General features: G+C 39.8%; 2 protein-coding genes across 2 annotated transcripts; both read left to right on the forward strand.

Moving 5' to 3' along the window:
- The first annotated feature begins 6,267 nt into the window (after positions 1-6,267).
- pou3f3a (POU class 3 homeobox 3a) lies at positions 6,268-9,239 on the forward strand. The gene has a single exon (XM_087173703.1). It carries the CDS (start codon positions 7,131-7,133, stop codon positions 8,403-8,405), a length of 1,275 nt encoding a protein of 424 aa, XP_087029829.1. The 5' UTR covers positions 6,268-7,130; the 3' UTR covers positions 8,406-9,239.
- A 7,631-nt stretch (positions 9,240-16,870) lies between these two features.
- gpr45 (G protein-coupled receptor 45) lies at positions 16,871-21,385 on the forward strand. Its single transcript, XM_023405330.2, has 3 exons — positions 16,871-17,060; positions 18,683-18,801; positions 19,281-21,385. The coding sequence occupies exon 3, from the start codon at positions 19,390-19,392 to the stop codon at positions 20,548-20,550; it is 1,161 nt and encodes a 386-aa protein (XP_023261098.1). The 5' UTR covers positions 16,871-17,060; positions 18,683-18,801; positions 19,281-19,389; the 3' UTR covers positions 20,551-21,385.
- Positions 21,386-24,553: the final 3,168 nt, after the last annotated feature.

Genomic DNA, 24,553 nt, shown 5'->3' on the forward strand with positions numbered 1-24,553 from the left:
GAAAGTGAAGAATGAAAGTTTGCTCCTGTCCTTTTGAAAGAGTGGTTTGACCAAACAATCCCAATTCAATATCCACTTACAGGCTTTTTCCAAAGCTTTTGACCATATTACGTATAACATATAAAGGATTAAATAAACATTAATAAAGACATAAATGGCAACTTGCCCTTTTGAGTGGATAAGTGGCTCATTAACGTGGTACCAGTGTAACTATACATAGAAGACTATGCATGACTGTGAAGGCATGTGCATGAACAGTGCTTCATTTGCCACTTGAACTGCCAAACTGAAACTGTGCACTTCATGAACTTTTGCATTAACACTTCCACAAAAAGATATGTAATATTATTTTTCATATTCCAGATCTCAATAGCACTGACTGCAATCACTCAGTCTTTATTTCCTTCACTAAAACACTACATGCGTAACTTTAACAATGATTAAAAGTATTGCAATTTTAATCAAAAAATAGCTCTTTTTCTCCTTTTGAGGAGCATGTGATGGGAGTTATACCTCTTGAAGTGTGCGGTGTTGATGTGAAACTCTCCTCACTGTGCAGCGAATAAGTGTTAATTCCAAAGCTGCAAGGCATCATCAACCTGCTGTGTTTAAAGGTATTCTATATTTATTTAATTAGATGCCACAGTAAGGTGTGTTGATTGACGTCTCAGCTGATCCACACAGTACTACTTGGTGCTGATCAATTCACAGTAAACCTGACACGTTCAAGTGTGTTCTTTTGAACAAATTTAACAAAAAATAAAGTTATCCGAGTCAAGTTCAGCCACTTCTTATCACCCTGCTTAATAATCACAGATGTACATTTTGAGTTATACCTTTGGGATTTTAGTATATTAAAAGTAAATTAGTTATAATGGCTAAGTATGTTTTCATTAAATTCAACTTTAGGTTACATTTCATGGGTAGAATAGGTTATTTCATTCATGTTCTTTGTTAATTAGGTACTGTTACTTTAAGAGAGCGCACCTTGCACATTTACCTCAGTGAAGCTGTGGAGTCGTACGGTTTGCATACTGTGTCCTGTTTAGTTCAATGTATTTTAGCAGAGACCAGCTTGTGACACGTGTAGAAGAAAGGTTTGTTGTGTTTTCCAAATTTACAACGGAAGTGGATTATTGTGGAACTGCATCGGTTGGACACGTGTAAACCATGACAACGCATGTACAAACACTGTCAGCCTCTTTGTACACTGTTATGAATAGTGGGAAAACACAAAAGACAAAAGGTAAATGATGCTGTCACCATCCATAATTTAATATAACTAATAAATTATGGTCACTTTATAGTACCTTTTATGATCCTTGATCTACTGAACGCAGTGTCACAATCTATTTTGCCATTTGTATCAGAAGTCACTTAATATTTCAGTATCTGATACTTCTCCCCCCCAAACCCACCTGAGAAATGATCTTAACTACAGAGAGCCTTTATAACCACGTGGACCTCAGAGAAATCTGTCCATTCATGAAAGGCTCAGGGCCAGCCAGACTCAGCCAGACCAGCCCTTCAGGGACACCCGCTGTTTGACTTGGCTCATGACTGGGCCTGGGTACAGGGCTGCAGTTGTCCGTAGCCACAGGCTGCAGAGCTGCAGGTATTTCCTGACTAAATTTCTCTGTCATACTGTTTGCAGTCGCATTCGAAGGACGGCAGGGGAACTTTAGAGAGAACATGGATAAAATCTCATTAGATGCCACTGTGGGAAGACACAACTACAGCCACAAATGTAGTCGTAATGTATTTTTTAAATTTCTATTTCAGAGCATGAACTTTACTAAAAGCTAAGAGGAAATTAAAAACTCAAAGACTTCCTTTCCTTTAACCCAACTTCCATGTCTTATTTATTTTTTTTTTTTTGCAGCTATATAAGCACCATATTTTCTGTATAGGCCATGACTTTATCTGAAAGCACTAAAGCCCAAGAGTCTAATCTTTTCTGAATTTCCTCTGGTCTTCTACGATGGCCCAGATGTTGCTCTCCCATGTTTAGTTCAGCATAAATATTCATCTTAGACTTCTATGCCTTCATTCTAGGAACATCTTTCACCATTATGTTAATGCTTATAGACACTTAGAAATGGGTAAATTTCAGTCCCAGCACACACCTGCAAGCACCTGGATACATACACACACACACACACACACACACACACACACACACACACACACACACACACACTCACAGAAAAGAGAGATGAGTGATGTCTTTGTACCATTTTCCCTGCTGTATTTTCTCTGCGCTGTTCCTTGTCACTTCGGCCCCTTTCAAATTATCTGTTGGGATTAATGAATGTAATTTTCACACATTAACTTCCCCCCGCTCATACATAATGGGCCTGTCCACAACAGTGTTTAACCAGTGCATCTGTCCATTGGGTGTCATTATTTAAGTCGCAGCAGGGGTTTGTAATTGACAATTGTTCCAGTGTGGTAAACAGAACTGCCCCGCTTCCTGTCCTCTCCCTCTAGCATCGCTCTGCCATGAGTAATTCCACCACATCAAGTGCAGTTAAGAAATGGGTTTCTGTCCCAGCAAACTTTTCATGCCTTATGAATCATCTTTCAACTCGGTTATTGAGTGAAGAGCAATTTAAAATGTCACATCACAGTGCATTAAGACACATGTTCAAACCTCAGAAATGTCATATGCCTTTAAATTTGAATATAACTGGTAATGTTTGCCTCATATTTTTCAGTCTCTGTGAATGGGGACTTTGGAAATGGATATACTTTGATCATTTCCCCTCCATATCCTCTGTTTCCCCACTCTCTCTGTAGCCCGACTAACACACTTTGTCTCTCCCCTCTTCCTCTCTCTCTTCTCCACGGCTGCCTCTGCTTCTGATTTAAACACGCAGCAGGGGGTTGTGGGTAGAGACTCATGCTGTGAAGGATCCCTCTAACTCAGGGAGAGCTGAAGGTCAAACACACTCATGATCAGAACCACGGGATGACACCCGAAGAGGTGGAATATAAAGAGTAGGGGGATGAAAGCCAGGGAGATAAGTTCTGTTCTCTCAGCAGTGTTTTCAGTGAAGACAGGCAGATCAGTACAGTTCATTCTGTAAACACCACATCGTATGGCTCACAGCAGAGGAACACAATGACTTGGCTGGTCTTATAGCTTCTACAACAGAGATGAAATGAATCAATAAAGGTCTCAGATGTTCAGTACTACTACTAGCCAAAGTAAGATATTGCTGTAGTTTCTGCAGAAATGATTGATAACCCGATTTACTTAATAACTTTAGCAAATACCAGCAACAACATTGTCACCCTCGCAACTTGATTTTTGTTTTGTCTGGCTGGTTTTTTGTTTTCCTCTCTTCTTAATTAGACAGACCCTTGACTGACAAAGCAAACAGAACTGGAACAAGAGCATGAACAAGAGAAAATCATCTGTTTCTTTGAATGGAAAACTCCTGGAGCCCAGATGAAGGTTTTTCCTTTTCTCCTTTGCAATTTTTGTTGGAAGCATTTGCATATTTCAAAAGTCGACCAAAGAAAATAGCCCGGGGGCAGAAATGGCCGATCTGCATATTGAAGACTCAACAGAGGGCGAGGAGTGGGAGACAGAGAGGAGGAGAGAGGGAGAGCGAGAGAGAGAGCGAGAGAGAGAGAGACAACATCTTTGTGTAAATGATTTGAATACAATCTAAAAGAAACAATAAAGTCAATTAGCTGATGGTGTCATGCTCATTATGCTGGATTAATTGCAGGATTCACTACAACTAAAACAGCATATTTGTTTAGTTGTCAAACAGCTCCGTGGAGAGAGAGAGAGAGAGAGAGAGAGAGAGAGAGAGAGAGAAGGGAGAGAGCAGAGAGAAAAATGTGCATCATAAGAAGGCCTCTTCACCCAGCTTCCTTCATGAATAACAAATAGAGGACCCAGTGCTGTGACCAGCCAGCACAACACATGAAAAACATTACTGCATTCCCTGAGTCGTCTGGTTTTCTCCACAGTGCATTGGTAGGTTGGAAATATGAGAAACAGTGTGCGGCTTTTGTAGCTCTTTCTACATGTTTTTACTTTGTTTTACGGAAAACAGCTCATCAATAAACAGGTTTCAAACGCTGTGGAATAAATTACCACTTAATAATGAGACACTGATTTCTGCACTTATACGAAGTTGTCTCATTTTCTATCAAATAATGGGTTTACAAGTTGTAACTATAGCTTTATTAATAATTAATAAATCATTTATTAATGCTTAAAAATCCTTAAAATCTATTAACTGGAACAAGAGGTTGCCAGTCTGTGACAAATCCCTCTGGCTGGTGTATATCTTCCTCCCACATGACACATGTTAATGACAAATTAGTCATTAGTAAAAGGTTATTTCAATAATAAGTCTGAGTTGTGAATTCCGTGTGCGTAAATTAAAACTAATGTACTTAACAATTAATAACTGATAACCAGTTTACTAATTCCTTACAGCCATTATGTAACGATATTCCTGGCTTAACTTTGATATTGATGCACACCTCACATTTGTTATGTATTAATCTTTGTACATCGTACATATCATCTTTTAAATATTCGATTCCTGAAACCACGAAGACAAGATAAATAAGAATATTGTAAACATACCATTATTTAAAAAAACAGTTTTGGGCTTACACGTAAAAAGACCTGGCTTGTGTGGCGTACGTCACCTGCATTGTGTGTTTGTGTAGCTCTTTAGTTCATCATGAAGACCCCTTCGAAAGACTGGATCAAAATTTAATAAATTAACAATATGAAACATTTTCAACTGCAGATTTGCATTATTCCAAGAGCCTTTCCTTAATTACTAATTAACATTTATAACCAAGTGTCATACTGAAGAAAGAGCTATACCAGTAGATATTTTTTTTAAAGACTTGCAACCCAAGACTTGCAAGTTGTTCTTATAAATGGCTAAAAACTGATCATCAGTTAATTAATTAACCATTTATAAAGCCATTAGCTTTGACTTATAAACCCTTTACAAAGGATGCCTTATCAGAAAGTGATAATTCTTCAAGCTGGTGTCTGACATTTGAGGATTCTTGAATTTCCTGCAAGTCAAGAGGTTAAAACCTTATGCAGCTAAACTCCAGCATTTAAATGCAGCAGATTATTCACTACCATACAAACATTTTGTTGCAAAATGTATTGTCTTATGCAGCATGTGATGCTGCCTAGAAGTGAGCTGAGTAGAGTATGAGTGAGTATATCAGTGTGCTCTCTGGACATAACCCCTGAGTGACATCCTGCATTGAAAAAGAGTCGCTGGGCGCATTTGAAGGGACGGTGCAGAACACTCTTACCAGTTTCCATGATACAGACAAAAACAAATAAAATACATGAAAAACCTTATTTTAAAATTCCTGAAGTGTCTCTATTGGAACTGATACAGTTCATGCATTACTCACTCAGTTTGTTGTGACTTTAATGCATTTTTAAACTTTTTCTAACAACTGTACAACACATAGATAATTTTGCTGAATCATAAAGTACATTGCATATTTCTGTTGCTACAGAAATGTGATACCTATTTGCTATTCTCAAACTTAACTACATCCTAAAATTTAATTAATGTAAAAGTAATTCTGAACATGATAACTCAACATATGTGGATTTAACTTATGACAAAGGAATCAGTTTATGTTGCAGGTTGAGGCAAATGTATTTTTGTGCCTATTTATCTTTTACCTCTTTGGATAAGATCCAAGACAAATCCGCTGAAAAACATAAATTAGCACATTTATTGGGCTGCACCTGGCTGTCTCCTCCAGCCACAAAAACTTCATGCGTCTCAATCGATGCTTTACTCTCTTGAGGCCCTTAAAACCGATGCAAACCCGAGGTAGAAAATTCTCCACTACACGTTTATTTAACAGGCCATCCATAAACTGACCTAGCATGGAAACATCCCACCGAAACTGGTGTGTTTCCTGTGGATGGAAAAAAAAAAATCAAACTGCTGGCTGGTTTTGTGCACCTTCAGAGCTCGCCAGAGCGGCGCGTCACGCCACTGTGGCCTTTTCCCTTTACCATATGAAAAGGATAGCGCATTAAGATGCAAGAGGCGTACAAACCCCCTGTTTACCCAAAGCCGACTTGAGTATCCTTGACACAGGCCTCGCTGCACTGCGTTATTATAAAAGAGATAATTCACAACTGTAAGGCATTATTTTAACAAACTTTAATGACTTTATAATCTCAGAATTGGTTAAAGAAGTACAATATTAATAATAAACAATATTAGGCTAATAACAATAAATAATACATTCGATATTTTATAGGCTATTTGAGGAGGCGTTTTGTTGAACGCTTTCCCACTCCTTACTCTCAGATAATTCATGCTTTGCGCGTGCTTAAAGCCACAGCCAGAGTATTCAGTGTGCGTCATTTTTTTTTCTCTATTGTAATATTTTCGAGCATACTGTTGCTTTTTTTTCCTGCAGCAAGAACTTTGTGCACCCGAGGCTGCACTGCGAGACGCACTAGCTCCTCTCCGGCTGTGCGTCCAATCAGCGGGAGCTTTGCAGAGTCTTCCAGTTGTAATTGGATGGAGATGGAGGGGGTATACGCAGCCTTGGCACAACGTAAACACATGCTCGTCTCCTTCGCTCCGTAGAGGACGCACCGGATAGAGCAGATGGATAGAGAGAGAAACAACTGAGAGGACCACAGAGGCTTTAAAGTTTTTTTTTTTTTGTCATTCTCATTTTTATCGCATTCAAACCCCAAATATCAGAGAACCGAGCTACACGTGAGCGGTCTAACAGCTCCTCGGTTTGTCACGGAGCAAAGAAGGTGTTCTGTATCATCAGGTCTGTGGATTACGCACGGCGGAGCTCACGGGACAGACAAAAGTTTTGAAAACTATCTTATTGTCGCACAGGACTGCGCAACAAAGTATGTTTTGCCACACATGTCTGAGCACTCACAAGCTTCAATGTAACTAAAATTATCACCTAAGCCTCCATGGAGTGATTTGACACTTTTTTTTTTTTTTTACTACTAGCACAAAAAAAATTCGCTCATGCTGATATAGACTGACTTTATTTAGGCTATGGATTAGAATAAAGTGGGACTTTAATCAAACATCAGAAGAGAGAAATACAAATAACGATATATGCTTTGGGGGATGGCAACAGCCACCTCAAGTCCATACCTAGCCAGCAGCAGGATTTTATCCGGGCCGGTCCTTCACTCTGATCGGAGGGGTGGTGGCATGCAGCCGGGCAGCACCGCTGTGACCACGGTTTCTAGTGGATACAGAGGGGACCCTTCAGTTAAGATGGTGCAGAGTGACTTCATGCAGGGAGCCATGGTGGCAAGCAACGGGGGGCACATGCTAAGCCATGCTCACCAGTGGATGACATCGTTGCCTCACGCAGCAGCCGCAGCAGCCGCAGCCGCGGTGGCAGCAGTCGAGGCCGGTTCTCCGTGGCCCCCCAGCTCCCAGCCGCAAGAGGTGAAGAGAAACGGCGGCAGGGAGGACCTCCACTCAGGCTCCGCTCTGCACCACAGGTCCCCACATCTGGGACCCCATCAATCGCACCCGGGGAGTTGGGGAGGCACCTCCGCAGCGCACATCAGCATCACAGAGGGGCAGCAGCAGCAGCAGCAGCAGCAGTCCCTCATTTACTCCCAGCCAGGCGGGTTTACAGTCAACGGGATGCTCAGCTCACACGCCGGACAGAGCCTCATGCACCCAGGGCTCGTGCGCGGGGAGTCCCCAGAGCTGGACCACGGCAGCCAGCATCATCACCATCACCACCACAATCACCACACGCACCTTCACCAGCATCACGGTGTGAACCATGAGCCACACTCAGACGAGGACACCCCGACGTCCGACGACTTGGAGCATTTCGCCAAACAGTTCAAACAGCGGCGGATCAAGCTGGGTTTCACACAGGCAGACGTGGGCTTAGCTTTGGGCACCCTGTACGGCAACGTGTTCTCACAGACCACCATCTGCAGGTTCGAAGCGCTTCAGCTGAGCTTTAAGAACATGTGCAAGCTGAAACCTCTGCTCAACAAATGGCTGGAGGAGGCCGACTCCACGACCGGGAGCCCGACCAGCATCGATAAGATCGCCACCCAGGGCAGGAAGAGGAAAAAGCGCACATCCATCGAGGTGAGCGTAAAAGGCGCGTTGGAGAGCCACTTCCTCAAGTGTCCCAAACCCTCCGCGCAGGAGATCAACTCTCTAGCGGACACTCTGCAGCTGGAGAAGGAGGTGGTCAGGGTCTGGTTCTGCAACCGCAGGCAGAAAGAGAAGCGCATGACGCCACCTGGACTCCCACGTACCCCGGAGGACACATACTCACAGGTGGGAAGCATGGGTCCTGATACACCGTCACCCTCCATAGACTGCAAGAGGATGTACAGCGACACGTGAAAATAACTGAAACGAAATGACGGAAGAGAAATCTGACCAACGTGAGGTGTTTGAATAGATTTTTAGAGAGACGTTTCCCCCGAATGACTAGAATATTTGGTTAACTTTTCTTACAGTACATATGTCCGTTGATCCACAATAATGTTATCCAGTGTGTGTGCATTTCAGAGCAGGACAGATGTCTACTTTTATGCATTGTCGAGTATTTTTCTGCACTATATGAATCAGCCTTTGGGACAGAAAATTAAAATCTTAGCTGAAATTTGAATAGAAAACCATTTTTAAGTCTTCTAAAGGCAATTTTCACTGAAAGATCACAGCTTACGGAGAAAAAGCAAACGCTTTAAAGCCAAGAAGTTCAAACAGGCAAAGCTATTTACATCTCTCTGTGCTGTTAATAATATAAGTTCCCTTGTAATGCTGCAGATTTTAATGTCCCACAGGCTTAGACCGGGCTGTAATCTACTTTTTTTTTTTTTTTTTTAAATGGAAGACATTGATTTAATGGGCTTTATTCAGCATTAAGTTGTTTTTTAATAAGCAATAATTTATCTTCCTTTAAAGGTGTTTCTCACATTTGTGTTGTGTGTCAGTGGATTTATGTTGTGACACAGTTAAAGATGCTCAAAGAGCAGAAATGATTCCAGTATTGTGTTTTCCTTCATAGGAAACATCCTCTTCTTTTTTTTGAAATTAGCAAAAACATTCCCTTGAGTTAATGTACAAGTCTGCTGTGTATTCTTGTGTGATGATTTGGACTATTTATTTTTTCCACTGTGTTTATTTTCATGGAATAGACTAATTATTTAATAAATCTGACATAAGGGAAAATTGTGTTCATATATGTGAGATGACCATCATTACTAGTTCCCCACACACACAGACCCACACCCACACCCACACACACAAGACTTGTCAGTTAATCGATTCGTTGATTGACGGAGAAGTCCTTGACAGCGACTCTGATAGTCGATCAATTGTTTAATCAAAGACGCTAAACTTTTGCTGGTTCTATACTCTCTGATGCAAAGATTTGATGATTTTCGTTGCCATATTTGATAGTTCACTTCAGCTGTGGAGAATTACAAAAGGCATTTTCACTATTTTCTGTCATTTTACGGACAAAACAACTAATTGAAAAAATAAGTGGCAGATTCTTCAAAAATTCTAATATTTACTAGTTACTGTCAGAGCAGCTTGATTATGTGAACTCAACCCAATATTTACTGTAACATAAACCAAAATTCTGTCACTAAACAACGCCATTACCCAGTTTTATATCTCCCACTTGTATGAAACTATGTTGACTACTGAAAGTGATCGACGCATCACATAAGCCTGTTTTTGAAATTTTAATTTTTCCATTTCTGTGTGCTATACTGCATATCAGTCCAACCACATACATCCTGTGGCAGTGCTGTGGACTGCAGCTCTGTGGAACGCAGCCAACAGAGGTCGGCTATCCCAGCTGGCAGTTCACCTCGGCAGCGGTTGCCAAGGTGACAGCGAGATGGAGTGACACGAGGCAGCAGATCTTTTGCCACAGATGATGGGTTTGGCAGATAGGCAGCAGAAAGCTTGGGACGCTGGCTATGAAAAACAATCTGTGTTTCTTCTCTCCGTCTCTGATCCGTGCCCACAAACACACAACAATGCACAATAATAAATGCACACAGAAACATACATGTGCTGATGTTACAGAACAAAAATCTCATTGATAACAATAGCAGGAGTCAGAGAAAGAGTCAAGGAGAAGCTGTAGTTGCAGTGAAACTGGGAGGGAGGTCAAAGGTCTGCTGGTAGGCTACAGCAGCTGCTGACAAACCAGACAGAAAACTGAGGAATAAACATAAACCTGGAAGTTAATGCATTACTGCAACTGCTACACTTGTAATTACAATTTGTGTATGTATTTTTGGCATCCGGTCTTATGAAAACAAATGGGTGACTGGCACACGCATTTGAGGTAACTCTGTCACTCTTAATCTGATTCATGATTAAATTGTTCTTATGGATTTCTATCCTCATTGGAGAAACATGCATCCTATAATACCTACTATTAAAACACGTGTAGGCAGTCACACAAACATGTCAGAAAGTGTGCAAGGTGTGTGTGTGTGTCTTTGATGAACATTGGCAGCATTTAAAGGAAACTTGGGCCTCGTGGTTATAAATAGCAGTCTTCCTGTATGAGTGGGCAGTTTGAATGGGTCTTTAAACATTAGCCTATACAGCTGTGGTCACTCCAGGTCAGTTTTCGATCTTCAAAGAGACTGAAAGGACACAAGTAGATATGACAAGGACACGTCGATGGTAAAATCTGAGAGGATTCTGCTGTTATTGTTTGAACTCATATAGGTGACCTCAAAGACACTGGAAACTGAGGTGCACTTCTTAGCTCCAGCCAAGTTGACATTTTACAGAAACAATGTTTTCACCAGGCAATGATGATACAGAAAAAAACACTTGTTACTGACTTTTATTGACTGATTATTGCTTCCTTTGGAGAGATGCGCTGAGCTCTTCAACATCAGGTGACTTCAATGTGAAAATGATAAAAGACATACGCAGTTTTCCGTCTCTGTCAATCAAACCAATCAGAGTCTAGATATCGGACAGAACACAATGTTAATGCAATGGAAGACTTCTATGATCTCGCAGTAATATCACAATAGTATCACATAGAGCTGGACAGGTGGTACCACAGCTCACTGTCATCACCCACTGATGGCTCTTCACATGATGTATTCCCATCGAGCTGCAAAAGTCGACTGATAAAAGGGGAGGGAAAACCTAAGCTTCCAGGATTGCAGTGTGATCCCCTCAAAGCTTAGTGATGTAAAGATGAGAGATAAGGCTGGAATTGGTGGGGGATAAGAAGCCCTTTAAAGGGGTTTTGTCATCACACGTTGCTAGGTGCCTTTTCTGAATATCAATGCTGGGATGTGAAGCTACGATCTGATGGTGTTACAGTACCCAAAGTATCCAAACCTGAGCCCCAAAAACACTTCAGAAACATCTCTGCTCACATCAAAGTGCAGTATGCGTCTGTGTTGGTTTTTGCTTGTACACGTGTGTTCTATTAAAATTGAGTGATAATTGTTTTTTTTTTTTTGCATCACTGAAACAGTGGCTGTTTGCAGCTACACACTAAAGATGTTATTACCTCCTCCCATAACAACTGCTAATATAATTGCTCATAATTGCTCTTAAAGCCCTTTTCAGAAGTACATTACATAAAGCAATTATTGCTTGATAATCCCTCCCTTAATGATTGCTGTTTGTGTCTCGCAGCTCAGGCACGGTCATATACAATAGACACACACCTGAACTCTTTCAACAAATTATTTAACAACAGAAAAGTCTTCATCTGGAACTATTTTTACTGTGGTTTGCACATTATCAGTCCCCACTGTTTGGTGTTAATTATTTTCACATAGCGGAGATTGGCTAACCACTAAAGTCTAACACTGATTAACACATCATGGCCTCCTCAGTGTGAATCGAACCTTGTGAGACACATAACTCTATATACCTGGAGTCAGAAGAAGGGGCGTGCATGAATAAAAGAACCCAAAATACGCATTAGAGGTGGATGTAATGTCAGAGCTGTTTCGTTTGCATGGGACTATATTAAAATGTGTGTCTTTTCCCCTCTAAATGTAACACAATTATCTGTACACGGCTCAGTCAATATTGTTACATGTGTGGGTTCTCTCCTCTCATCTGAATATTCTGATTTCGTGGTGAACATTTTTCTCTTTGACTGTGTTTGCTTTGATGGAGTACCAAAGTCTCTCCATCAGGAAGAAATTAAAGCAAACATCTGTGGAATAATGGACAGGGAAATGAATTCTCTCACTAGCAAGCTTGTTGTGTGGGTGCCACTGAACGTGACGAGCATGCATGTGCCAGACCGGTGGAGTGGAACTCGTTTGATGGGCATGTTCAACACATGGGCATGATGCCAATTTAGACAAGCATGCCCATGAAAAGAGTCTCAGCCTGCATACTAAGTGTGTGAATGAATTGTGAGTGTGTGAACATTGAAAATACAACAGATTTTCTTTATAAATTAATTAAATTAAATAATTACCTGTGGAGGAATATCAGTATACTTGTTTGTAACTATTTATTACTATCATGGATGTCTGGTGCTCCAAAAAGAGGCGCTGCAACTTTAAATAACACTGAATTAAAAACATAAAAGAAAAAAACCTTAAACCTATACCTATAAATACCTAAACATACCACCACAAGTGCCAAGTGCATATAAAAGGTACAATGCTGCCATCTCCTGGAGAAAATAATTCATGCATATTTACTGATCCCATGTCAATTAAATGTTACTATTTCACAGATTCCATATTAGGCCTGTGAGATTAGAATTTAGCATTTTTTTTAAATTTTGTAAATATGAACATTTAAATAGCTGTTTGTGAAATTTATCAGCATCCAAAACCTACAATTACCTACATACTGTGTATGTGTTTTCTTAATGTGGATCTTCACAAATAATGCACTCAAAAGTTTCTGTAAACACATTGTTGGGTTGATTATGCTGGTTCATAATTGTGGGTTGTTTGATGTACTATGAACACTGTCGGGTCACTCATGCAGATACGGCTATCACAAATGTAATGAAAATAAAACAGTAACTGTTACGTTTTGTAAAATGCAATGAAATTAATAACCTTAGTTTTTTACCTTAGCTGCCATTGGCCATTAAACATGTCTTTTCCTGTCAAAATGATGCTGCTGCTGCTGCTACGTACTGTTGATTACTTTAGTTAAAGTTGAGTTAGTTGCATTCGGCATTACATAACACGAATACAGTTACCTTCACAGGCATCCTTCCCTCACAGATATAGTGGCAACAACTGCTTATATAGGCCCATTTTCTATTGAACAATCAGCCTTGGCAGACCCAAACTTCATTCAGGGGGTCTAAGTGTGTCTAATCGAAAATGATTAATTTACAAAAAGTAAATTTAATCAGTAAACATCAACAGTACAAGCAAGACATTGTATAATTTTGTAAACAAAGTATATAATCTCTCCAAATCAGACGAATACTTAATAACACAGTATATTAAACTTGTGATCACTCCCACAGACTTGGTATAACCCGTGACGACATGGATGACATCAGCAAAAGCATAAAATAGGGAAGTGTTTGGCCGCCAATTCCTGTAACTAATGGAGTCCATGGTGAGTATGAATGGCCAAGTTGCTCAGATTAAAGTAGAGTATAGTTTTACATTAGAACCGAAACAAAATTCTTTATCTCTTTCTATTTAACAAAAAACATTGAAGGTTATTATACCAAAACATGACAAGTGTTTCCAGTGCAAAAGGTTTAACTCATCCTAAACTCTGAATATTACATGGCTAGCATTGCTGCCAATCTTTTAGACATTTAAAGGCTAGCATTAAGCTTTATTAAACAGTGTCAGTAACATTAGCTGCTAACTTTTGTCTTAATAAATTTAATGTTAAGATAAGATGGGGACCTCTAAGTCGCATGCTAATTTATGGAAAACATGGCTTGCATGAAGCTAAGTAACGCCGTGTCACTTACATAAATCAGACATTATAAGGTTAGCATTAGCTGCTAAAGGTCTAACTTTTGCACAGTATAGCGCTGGCATGAGCTGCTATTTTTGGAAATTTCAAGGGTAGCATTAGCAAAACTTTATATTATGCGAGCCTAAGCTAACTTCTGGACCTTACAATTACGAAGATAGCTTAAGCTCCTCCTAACCTCTAAATATAGCTTTGGCTACTAGCTGTTGGACATTACAAGGTGAGCTCCATTACACCATGCCAGTAACAATAGCTGCTAACTTTGGTCTTCATAAATCTAAGATAAAATGAAAACATGTACACACACACAAACGTGGGCATTTTTAAGGCCAATATTAGCTGCAAAAGTTGTAAAGTTTGAGCAATACCAGGTCAGCATTAGCTGCTAAACTTCAGAGGTGTGGACATTATAAGGCTTGCATCAAGTGGTACTTTTAGAAATGTCAGGGCTAGACAACACACTTCTCCACTTGGTTATCATATGCTTTGATTTGAATCTGGTATGGAAAATTTATGTCACAAGCATTTCACATTTTCCATTCAAAGGAGATCAGAAGTATATAAAAGTATGCAGACACATATGTCTGCATATTTCTGGTCATTTATTATATTTCACTTTTTTTTTTTTTTAGAGGTTTTGTTTATTTGTTGATTGTCTGTTTGTTTGTTTGTTTGTTTTTACTCAATGCAAAGTAAAAACCTTTACGCCCAGCCGTCTCTGGCTCCATACAGACTCAGTGGCATCCTGAAGATGGTGTTAGAATCCAGCAATGTGTGTTGACAGTTTTACTTCTAAACTGTTTATGTTGTTTCATCTCCTCTTTTGTATTTTCACATCAGAGACACAGAGGAGAAACATTTCAGAGAGGAAATCCCAGACGAGACCATGCTTATCGGTGAGTTTATACAACATATAACAACAACCTCTACTAACTTCAACAAACTAAGTTAACTTTAGCTTGCTTTATGACTCCCTAATTATTCACATCAGATTTATGTCGACATAAAAATTTAGGGGATTGTGGAAAATCTTTTGGGGATGGGAGGACACATAGGGACAGGGAGACAGGTCAGGGTTGAGAGAAAGCTGAACTGAGCAAAGTACAGATATATGAAAACCTGATCCAGATTGTTAGGACCTAAGACTGGGCCCAATGTTTACCTTCCAACAGGTCAGTGACCCTAAGCACATTGCCAAGACAACGCAGGAGTGGCTTAGGAACAACTGTAATTGTCTAGAGTGGCCCAGCCAGACCTGACTTGAACCCAATCAAACATCTCTGGAGAGACCTGAAAATGGATTTGTACTCACAGTCCCCATCCAACCTGGCAGAGCTTGAGAGGATCTGCACAGAAGAATGGCAGAAAATGACCAAATCCAGGTGTGCAAAGGTTTTTGTGTCATACCCAAGAAGACATGAGACTGTAATTTGTGCAAAAGCTGCTTCAACTAAGTGCTGAGTAAAAGGTCTGAATTCTTCTTATTTCCTTTGAATAAATTTGCAAAAATGTCCAAAATTCTTTTAGTTTTGACTTTGTCATTATGGGATACTGCGAGTAGACTGAGGGAAAGAAATGAATGTAAACAATTTTAGCATAAGGCTGCAACATAACAAAATGTGAAGAAAGTGAAGGGATCTATTACGTCTGTCCTAACAGGTGGTGCTTGCGGGCCCATATCATTTCTTCAGACACTGTTGTTGTTGTTTGTGTCATTTACAATTTAATTTTTCTCATTAATGGGTTTAGTTTTACATTCAAGGTTTGTTATTGTTTGCTTTCAGACATTCTGACCCTAAATTACCTCCACAGATAACCCTGTAGTGATTACTGGACTTCAGTGGCCAACTATTTGATTTGGAGTTGATTTTTCTGATAGCACTGCCTAATGCTCTTAAATACAAGGGGCATGACTGAAGTTAGTGGTGGCTAAATTTGTCTGGTATTTTATCTACAATCTTTCAAATTAGCACCATGGATATTCATTATGTCCTGAGCAGTCATGAATGCTTCCAAACACTGTCATGTATTCACTAAATAGAGATGTTTAGAGAGATGATGAGAGGATGAGATGTTGATGTGCCAGGCCTTCACTGTTATTTCAGGTCACGCCATCCAAACAGACTCTTCGCTGGTGGCTGTAGATTCTTGTTTCAACGCTTTGTTTGTGTTTGACATCAGTTACACCAAGCAGTGCCTCCCCATCTGGGAGTTTCTCTAGCACGAGGTCAATTGTATATAATGCACATTTTTATTCATGTATAACAACACTTTTTGGCAGGGAAAAAAATGGCAGATTTCAATGCAGATTTACAGTGGTGTCTAGTGTGTTTGCATTATTATGGGAAATTATTTATTCATTCAATCATTACTGAGTACACAACAGTAATAATTCTTAATATAATAATATACTGTTGTTGTTGTTGTTGTCATTATTATTATTATCATTATTATTAGTAGTAGTAGTATTAGTAGTAGTAGTAGTAGTAATATTATTAAATATGAAAATATAGATAGAGTTCACCAGGTTGGGTCAAATGATCAACAGCATTCTGGGATAAATGTCAAAACCCAAACCAAACCCGTGCATGTTCTGTTAAGGTTGGATTATTTTTTAACCCACCAGTTTTTTAGTTTTCAGTAGTGTACTGTTGTTTGTCCTGCTTTGTATGTAAATTGTCAATAATCTATGTTATTGTCATCATTTGTTTTGATGTCGTTGTCGTATGTTTTTTGCGAAATTAAATTTAACAGTATAAGGTGAGAAGCAGTTGTGAGTTTTTACAGTGCAGATATTTTAGCACCAAAAGAGTAACACCATATGGATTATCTGTCTTTTCTTCTTTCTTTTTTTGCCACACTGCTCCTTTAAATCAGCGACCACCTGCTCTATGGCGTCAGCATCATCCGCAGGCGGAACGATGGCGATCGATACGGCAGTGAAACGTTCAAAGTAGGATATTTAAGGAAAACCACTGCATGCAGAGGGAGAGCAGGACGCTCACCCAGCTGATTGGCTCGACAAAAAGACGAGTATAAAACCTGCTGCTGTCAAATGCGACGGTCAAGGTAAGGCCTACTCATGTCTGGTTAATGCTCAATGATGCATTGATTTATTGCTCTGATTTCCCAATGGAGAGAAATTAATTCAGGCATTTCGTCTTTGATGCCTGTCATGTATCTGAAATTTTGCATCGACCTGTTTTGCCTTGATTAGTGATGCGGACAGGCTGAGAGAGAGTAGTGAAACACGAGAGTGCTAGTGAAACAAGCTCAAATGTAAACGTGAGAACACTGTACAGGCTTTGTAAAAACTCCTCATTGTCACCAAATGTAATCCATGAATTATCACTACAGGAAAAAATAGGTTCTGGTGTCGCACATATCTACATAGTACAGCGTGAAACAGTAACAGTCTACATGGAGGTGCTGATACTATCATCTAATCTTATAAACATTTACTATAACTGTATCTGGATAAAGGCCTGTTTAAATTCATCTTCATCATAAGATTTTTTTTTTTCATTTAGATTTCCTCAGTCTGTAATATTGCTCTGTTATTGTTTGTCACACCAGTCTCATTAGCTACCTGTTCAGTCAGTCCCTGGGCTGAACAGGAGCTGAGTAAAATCACATATTTTTTGTTGAAATAAGCAGCTAGGAGCCCCGTGCAGTGCAAATCAGCTGGTTATCAGTTGGAAATAATTTGCACCTACTCATTAATTTCGAATGGTAAATGTATTAGAATTCAAAATGTGTAGTTTTATTATTATGTAGCTATTCGTTTTGGATTTCTGTCTCATACTCTTGTCCTCATTTTTGTTTTGTTCTTTCTTTACCTAGCTGATTTATTCCTTCATTTGACTTAACAAATGCCTACATGCTTTATTGATTATATCAAAGGGAGATGACGTGAAACTGTATTATGTTTCTAAGTGTGTTTGAAAAAAAAAATGTACAGGAGTATCTGACTGTGAGTGTAAGTCCTATGTCCTGAGTCATAAGTGTTAAAGCATGTGACACAGAAAATATTTTGTCATAGACACTTGTAAAGGGGATGAGAGTACAGGCTGCTTGTTGCCATGGAACTGGTGACCCTGTTACCTTGGCAACAACCAGCAATGCTATTCAGTGGCCTGTAAGGGATTTTGTGCAAGAATGTAGCTACAATCACTGAAAAGATCCTTCCCTTTTAAGATCATTCCCTTCTACCGGCTCGGATGAATCAGCATGTATTTGGGTATATAAGACATTATAGTAAGACTCTGACCCTTGAACACTACACAGCACAATCACTGAATCCATATTCTTCTCTAATGGAAGACATTTTCACACGTTAGAGTAATTTTGTTTAGCTGCTCCATATTCAGGGTCCTGGTGTTCATGTTGACTCACTGTCACACTGCCATGGCTTATTGAGACAATTGAATAGAACGGAGTCATTGTTATTGTTAGTACTTGTGCTTTTCTTGCTATTAAAAATCAAGATGTCTGCATGTTGAAATACCTGCTACAACTATGTATTAACGCTGTAAGTTGTAAAGGCATTAAACATGGAGGATCAAAACTCTGACTGGGTCTCCTTGTCTCCCAGCTCCTAAGTACAGATCCATCTGGGAGGACTGTATCTGAGACCTGAACACCAGAATAACCTCTGCACACTTTTAACACTTGCACTGTTCCACCACTAGGAGCAGGAGGTGGAAACCATAGCAACGGACTTGTCCTGCGTGTCCTGAAGATGCCTCTCTGTTTTGCCAAGGTTGCATCAGAGTCTGAGGTGAAGGGAAGACAGGCAATCATACCATGGGTGTGTACTCTACTGTACTTGTATTGTGTAAATGTGTGTATTTCTATTCATGTGTGAAATATTACAGCTCAGTTGTTAAACATTAACCTTGTTCAGGCCAGTGACAACACATCTCTGTCCTTTGTGATCTCTCAGTGTGGTGTGTCTGTGGGTTGGCCGTATGTCGTGCAAAACTCCCTCAGCATCACAGGGACGTCATTCCTCCTCCCTCTGTTTCATATTTACAACTGTCACTGAGTAATAGATCACTGAGCAGCTGAACTCATCTGACTATCTAATGAGACACTCCGTTTTTTTTTTTATGGTTATGCTATGTTTACTGCGGCTCTTCAAGAGACAGACAGCACATAAATTTGATGCACTGTTAATTCACGTCAACATCCATCCTGCTCATTTCCTGAAAGTTAAAGGTGTTCTTGCTGTTTCACTAAATATTCTTGAAAAAGCCTTATGTGGATATTCCTCTGTTTCTCTCTCAGATTTCACCATGGAAGACCAACTGGTCAAAAACAACATAATATGTGTACCACAATAATAATCAGCCATGCACAGCTTCTCTCGGGTTGATATCCCCTGATAATCGCTGCTATGGCTTTTTGTAATGAAAGCCTGCTGGAGGAGTGTGACTTCATGGAGCCGGACAATGTGGAGGAAACAGCAGAAAGCCTGCCATCGGAAGCTGCGACTCCTCTCATATCAGTCACTCTGCGTGTGACCCTGGCAGCCATAATGATCTTCATGATTACTATTGGTTTCCTCGGCAACGCAATTGTGTGTCTGATTGTTTACCAGAAACCTGCCATGCGTTCTGCTATCAATCTCCTCCTCGCTACGTTGGCCTTTTCGGACATTATGCTCTCTCTGCTCTGCATGCCCTTCACTGCAGTCACTGTGGCCACAGCTGACTGGAGCTTTGGGAGCGGGTTCTGCCGAGCCTCCATCATGCTGTACTGGCTGTTCGTCTTGGAGGGGGTGTCCATCCTCCTCATAATCAGTGTGGACCGATTCCTCATCATTGTGCAGCGGCAGGACAAGCTGACCCCACACAGAGCTAAACTGCTGATTGCAGGTTCATGGGTGCTGAGCCTGTGTGTGTCCCTGCCGTCTGTGGTCGGGTGGAGGACTGGTGCGGCAGGTATTGGCGGTGCCTGGGCGCCGCAGTGTGTCCTGGGATATAGTGAGTCTCTGGCAGACCGTGGATACACAGTGCTCTTAGCAGTTGCAGTATTCTTTGTACCATTTACTGTCATGTTGTACTCTTACATGTGCATCCTGAACACGGTGCGTCGCAACACCCTGCGCATCCACAACCACACCAGTGAGCATTCCTGTCTGCCAGCTCTCAACCAAGTCAGCAAAATGAGACTTACTGGGCTGCAGCGCCCCCCTCAGGTCAAAGTGGACATGAGCTTCAAGACACGAGCCTTCACTACCATCCTCATCCTCTTTGTTGGTTTCTCAGTGTGCTGGTTGCCGCACACTGTTGTCAGCCTGCTGGCCGTGTTCAGCCGGCAGTTCTACTACAGCTCGGTCTTCTACCCGATCAGTATAGGCGCTCTGTGGCTCAGCTACCTGAAGACAGTCTTTAACCCCGTCATCTACTGCTGGAGGATCAGAAAGTTCAGGGAGGCCTGTCAGGAGTTCATTCCCAAAAGCTGCAGACTGTGTCCAAAAGCGCCAGGCAGGAGCCGCAGGAGAGTGAGGCCCAGTAACATTTATGTGTGCAGTGAGACTCAATCAGCTGTGTGAAACAAGGAGGACCAGTTGGATAGATGCACAAACCAGCAGCTTTTGACACTGCTATCAACTGTTTTTAACTCATAATCTTCCTCTTAACAAGCAATGAGAGGCCACTAAAGTTCATCTTAAAAGAATATACTGGTTGTTCATATAATCTCACCACAAGAGTGAACCTTCAGTCTCAACTTTAAGGCAAAGTGGATGATGTGAGTGGTTAGAGAAATGTAAATATGAACATTGACAGTTCTATGGCAACTCCATCTGGTGAGGAAGGTCATGTGACACAGTCAAAAGCTCCAGAGTAGTTACTGAATGGAACTTGTGGTGAGATTATTTAGTGTGAAAGATCACTATTGAACTTTCGGTTTCAATATACAGTGGTTGACTTAACTTCATGGCCTGAATGGCCTCTGAAACTTACTGCCATTCCAACAGTTTCATAACCTCCACTGTCCATTTACTTCTTTGTTTCATATTTTGTCCCCTCAAGTGGTTCATCAGTGTTATTCTGTTGCTTCAGACTGTAAACTTAACGTTCAGTCTTTGAGTAGTAGTCGTGATAATTATTCAGTTGTTAGTTATGTGATGAGTTTCACAAAAACAAACTAAAAAAAAACAAAAAAAAAACATACATGGTATTAATGTGCAGTGATGTTCTCAGAGGAAAGTCTGACAGCTTTTTGAAAAACTAATTTTAATGAAATTTGTGCAAAAACGAAAACTTTTATTAGTTAAAAACTGTTACTTTGGACCACGTGTGTTATCAAAGGAGAGTGTCAGTTATTCAGCTGTAAATGTTACTTGAATGATGAAACCACCTAAATAAATATAGTTTTGAAATGAAGTTACACTAATAGACTGGAGTGATTGAATGAAGAACACATTGAAAAACACAGCATCATAAAGGAAATGTGTTGCCGAGTTACTAAACATGTCTATACACTGCATTAACCATATAATTGGTAAATGTCATTTAGACTGTGGGCAGTATTTTTAATTGTGTGTGGCATTTAATCATTGATAAATCATTACTGCATTAACTTGGGGATATTTTATAGATGCTATAAAGCAGGAAGATTTGATTATTCTGGCAGCCTCAGCCAAATAGAGGAGCTGTGCAGCATAGAACAGAGATACAGCTGTTCTTTCATTACAAATTAAGTTAGCTCCATTTGTCACTGAATTCTCAGCCTCGTTAGAAGACTAAATTCATTAATTCATTCAGTTTAAATTGCTGAACAAATCAAAGATGTTGACTGTGATCCAGAGGTCGGAAACAAGATTACTAAACCCGAGGTACAGCAATGTGGTTTTGACAAACAAAGGGAAACGTGGTCTTAATTTTGAGATATATTAGCAAAACACTGACTGTAATTCACAGAGAGAAAACAAATAGCACAAATCAAGTATTCTACAAATTGTGCTTTTGTGTGTAACTTACATTACACTACATTACATTACACTCCTCCAGCTCACCTGTTGCCTGAGGTAATTATTCTGCAGACATTGTGATTTTTACCTTGAAGAGGAGTTAAATAGACATAATGTGTAAAACGAAATTAATAAAAAAAAAAAAAAAAGTAAATAAATAAATATGTATGTGTGTGTATATGTATACATAAATATATGTATATATATATATATATATATATATATACAGACATAGTTTGTGTAAAGTATAAATTTTAGAACGGATCCTGTATTATTGTAAATGCTATTAGTGTAAAATGTAAATGTTTTGTACCTATATTATTATAATTTTATTGATTACAAAGAGGTGCAGCAAAACATTTCTATGATGCATATAAATCAAAAATCCCTTTCCAATACTGTTTTGTCTAGAAAACTAAAGACAGACAAAGATTTAAATAATGAAACCACCATTTACACTCTATACATTTACACGTGTCAGCAACGTGACAACCAACCCATGGTCTATCTTAATTTAAATCTCATGTTTGCTTCTACATCACATTACTGCCCTAACTTAATCACTTAGACTTAGAGTTTGATCTAGCAAGTTATTTGTTTCCAAAGACGTCAGGAGAGAGAACCTTTTTTTTTTTTTGGTCTGGGGCCATGCCAACACACCTCCCCTTAAGGAAAGGTTATTTATACAGAACCATTCATCAACAAGGCAAGAGTGCTTTAAAGAAGCAGGAAATACATTGAAAATAAGTCATTGCAATAGTTACCCAAACAGGCTCAGTCCGTATTTGCTCAGGTCCGTGGTTCTGGTTAGAAAGAAGCTTTCATATGAATTTGGAAACTAGGATTACTAGGCAAATTAGATCATTTTAATAAACAATATGTTCCCAGGTACTTCCAATGATGAAAATGTGGGTCCATGTTGTTTTGCAGCAAGCTCATGCAGAAGTGGGGCCATGTGATGTCTGTGTTGTCTGTAAACCATGGCCAGTTTAATACAATTCCTCATTGTTATGCGTGGGGCCCCTCGTTGTTCTGAAAATCTGCCATCCTCTTGTCTAAAAAAAGTTAAATCCTAATCACCGTACAGGAGTTCTGATTGAAGACGTTTTGCTATTCATCTGAAAGTCTTCTCTTCTAACTGTTGCGATGAATATAGATATTATTATGATACATTATGATAGATATTTATCCCTGTCAGGTGACAATGCCTATCTGTTAGGTGGATCCAGCAATGGTTAAATCAGTACGTGATTAAAAAGAGGTTCTTCTTGTTTTCATGTGACATGCAACTGATTGAAACGAGCCTCTAAAACTGAAGTGGGCTCTTATTTTTTATAGCAACTCAGTAAATCATTCAGTAAACAGCTCTTTTGACATCATTTCTCATTTTTTATAAAGACTATTTTTGGCAGTTTTTTTTTTTGGCCTTTATTTAGCAGTCACCATTAAAGAGGCAGAAAGGAAATATGAGAGATAGGAGAGGCATGACATTACATTTACTAATTTGGCAGATCCTTTTATCCAAAGCGAATACATGCAACAAAGGGCGCTGGCCGGAATTGAACCCGGGACATTGTGATTATGTGACATGTGCTGAGACCGTTCAGCTTCCAAAATCTTTGTTTGAATTTATTTCAAAGTCCTGAGCATGACTCCAATCAAGACAGAAGTACCACAAATAGTCTTCTTTCTTTTACATCTGGAAAAAATCAACCTGGCATAACATGAAAGGACAATTCTGGGTTTTATTCTGGGTTTTATTTTTTATAATTGTAGCCATTTTTATTTAATAAAGATAAGCCACCATGCAAATTTCTGAGTTCCTGAATATTTTTTCAGACATAGAGGTCTCGGGCTGTAGAAGACAACATATTTATTATATTTTATATGACACACATTACCTATACTGAGCTATGCAAGAACATCAGAAATAAAACACTTCATATTTGGCTGAGTGAACAACATTCATTTCTTCGATCATTCGATTTCTTTGGAGCTGAACATCTGCAAGACCAAAGAGGATGTGTGGGAGGAGAAGGCTTAACATCTGGTGATGCTGTTCACTCACTTTTTGAACCCCTGGATTAAAAAGGGCAAGTTTTTGAGCAGGGTGGTACGGTGGTGCAGTGGTTGGCACCGTCACCTCACAGCAAATGAAGGTTCTGGGTTTGAACTCCAGTTCTCTGGGTGCTCCAGTTTCCCCCCAGAGTCCGAAGGCATATAGGAATGTGAGTGTGAATGGTTGCTCATCAAGATGTCAGCCCTGCGATAGACCTCGAACCCTGTCTCTTTCTACAAGCAGCATGCATTTTCTCAGCTCATGGAAGTGATGCAAGTAAGTTAACTGGCACGACGCACTCCTGATCTCTACACCCAAGCAGTTAGATGTAAAACAACTCTCATCACACAAGGCTTTTCACACCTCCTCCATAACCCATTTAACTGCCTTATTCCACTGTTAATAAAAACTCTCTGGCCAGAACAAATCTATTTAAAAAGTCTTTCACACCACCCTCCACTAACATAAACAAGCTACTTGCAAAGAGCCAAACTGCAATTAATTCTATGTGTATGCAAACAC

The sequence above is a fragment of the Seriola lalandi genome, unplaced genomic scaffold (genome assembly GCF_002814215.2).
Source record: "Seriola lalandi dorsalis isolate HSWRI2012SDOR001 ecotype SW California unplaced genomic scaffold, Sedor1 jcf7180002054272, whole genome shotgun sequence".
NCBI classification, from domain to species: Eukaryota; Metazoa; Chordata; class Actinopteri; order Carangiformes; family Carangidae; genus Seriola; species Seriola lalandi.

Bases quoted from the DNA above. Each gene is read 5' to 3' on its own strand.
- gpr45 (XM_023405330.2), top strand. From the start codon at position 19,390: ATGGCTTTTTGTAATGAAAGCCTGCTGGAGGAGTGTGACTTCATGGAG.
- pou3f3a (XM_087173703.1), top strand. From the start codon at position 7,131: ATGCTTTGGGGGATGGCAACAGCCACCTCAAGTCCATACCTAGCCAGC.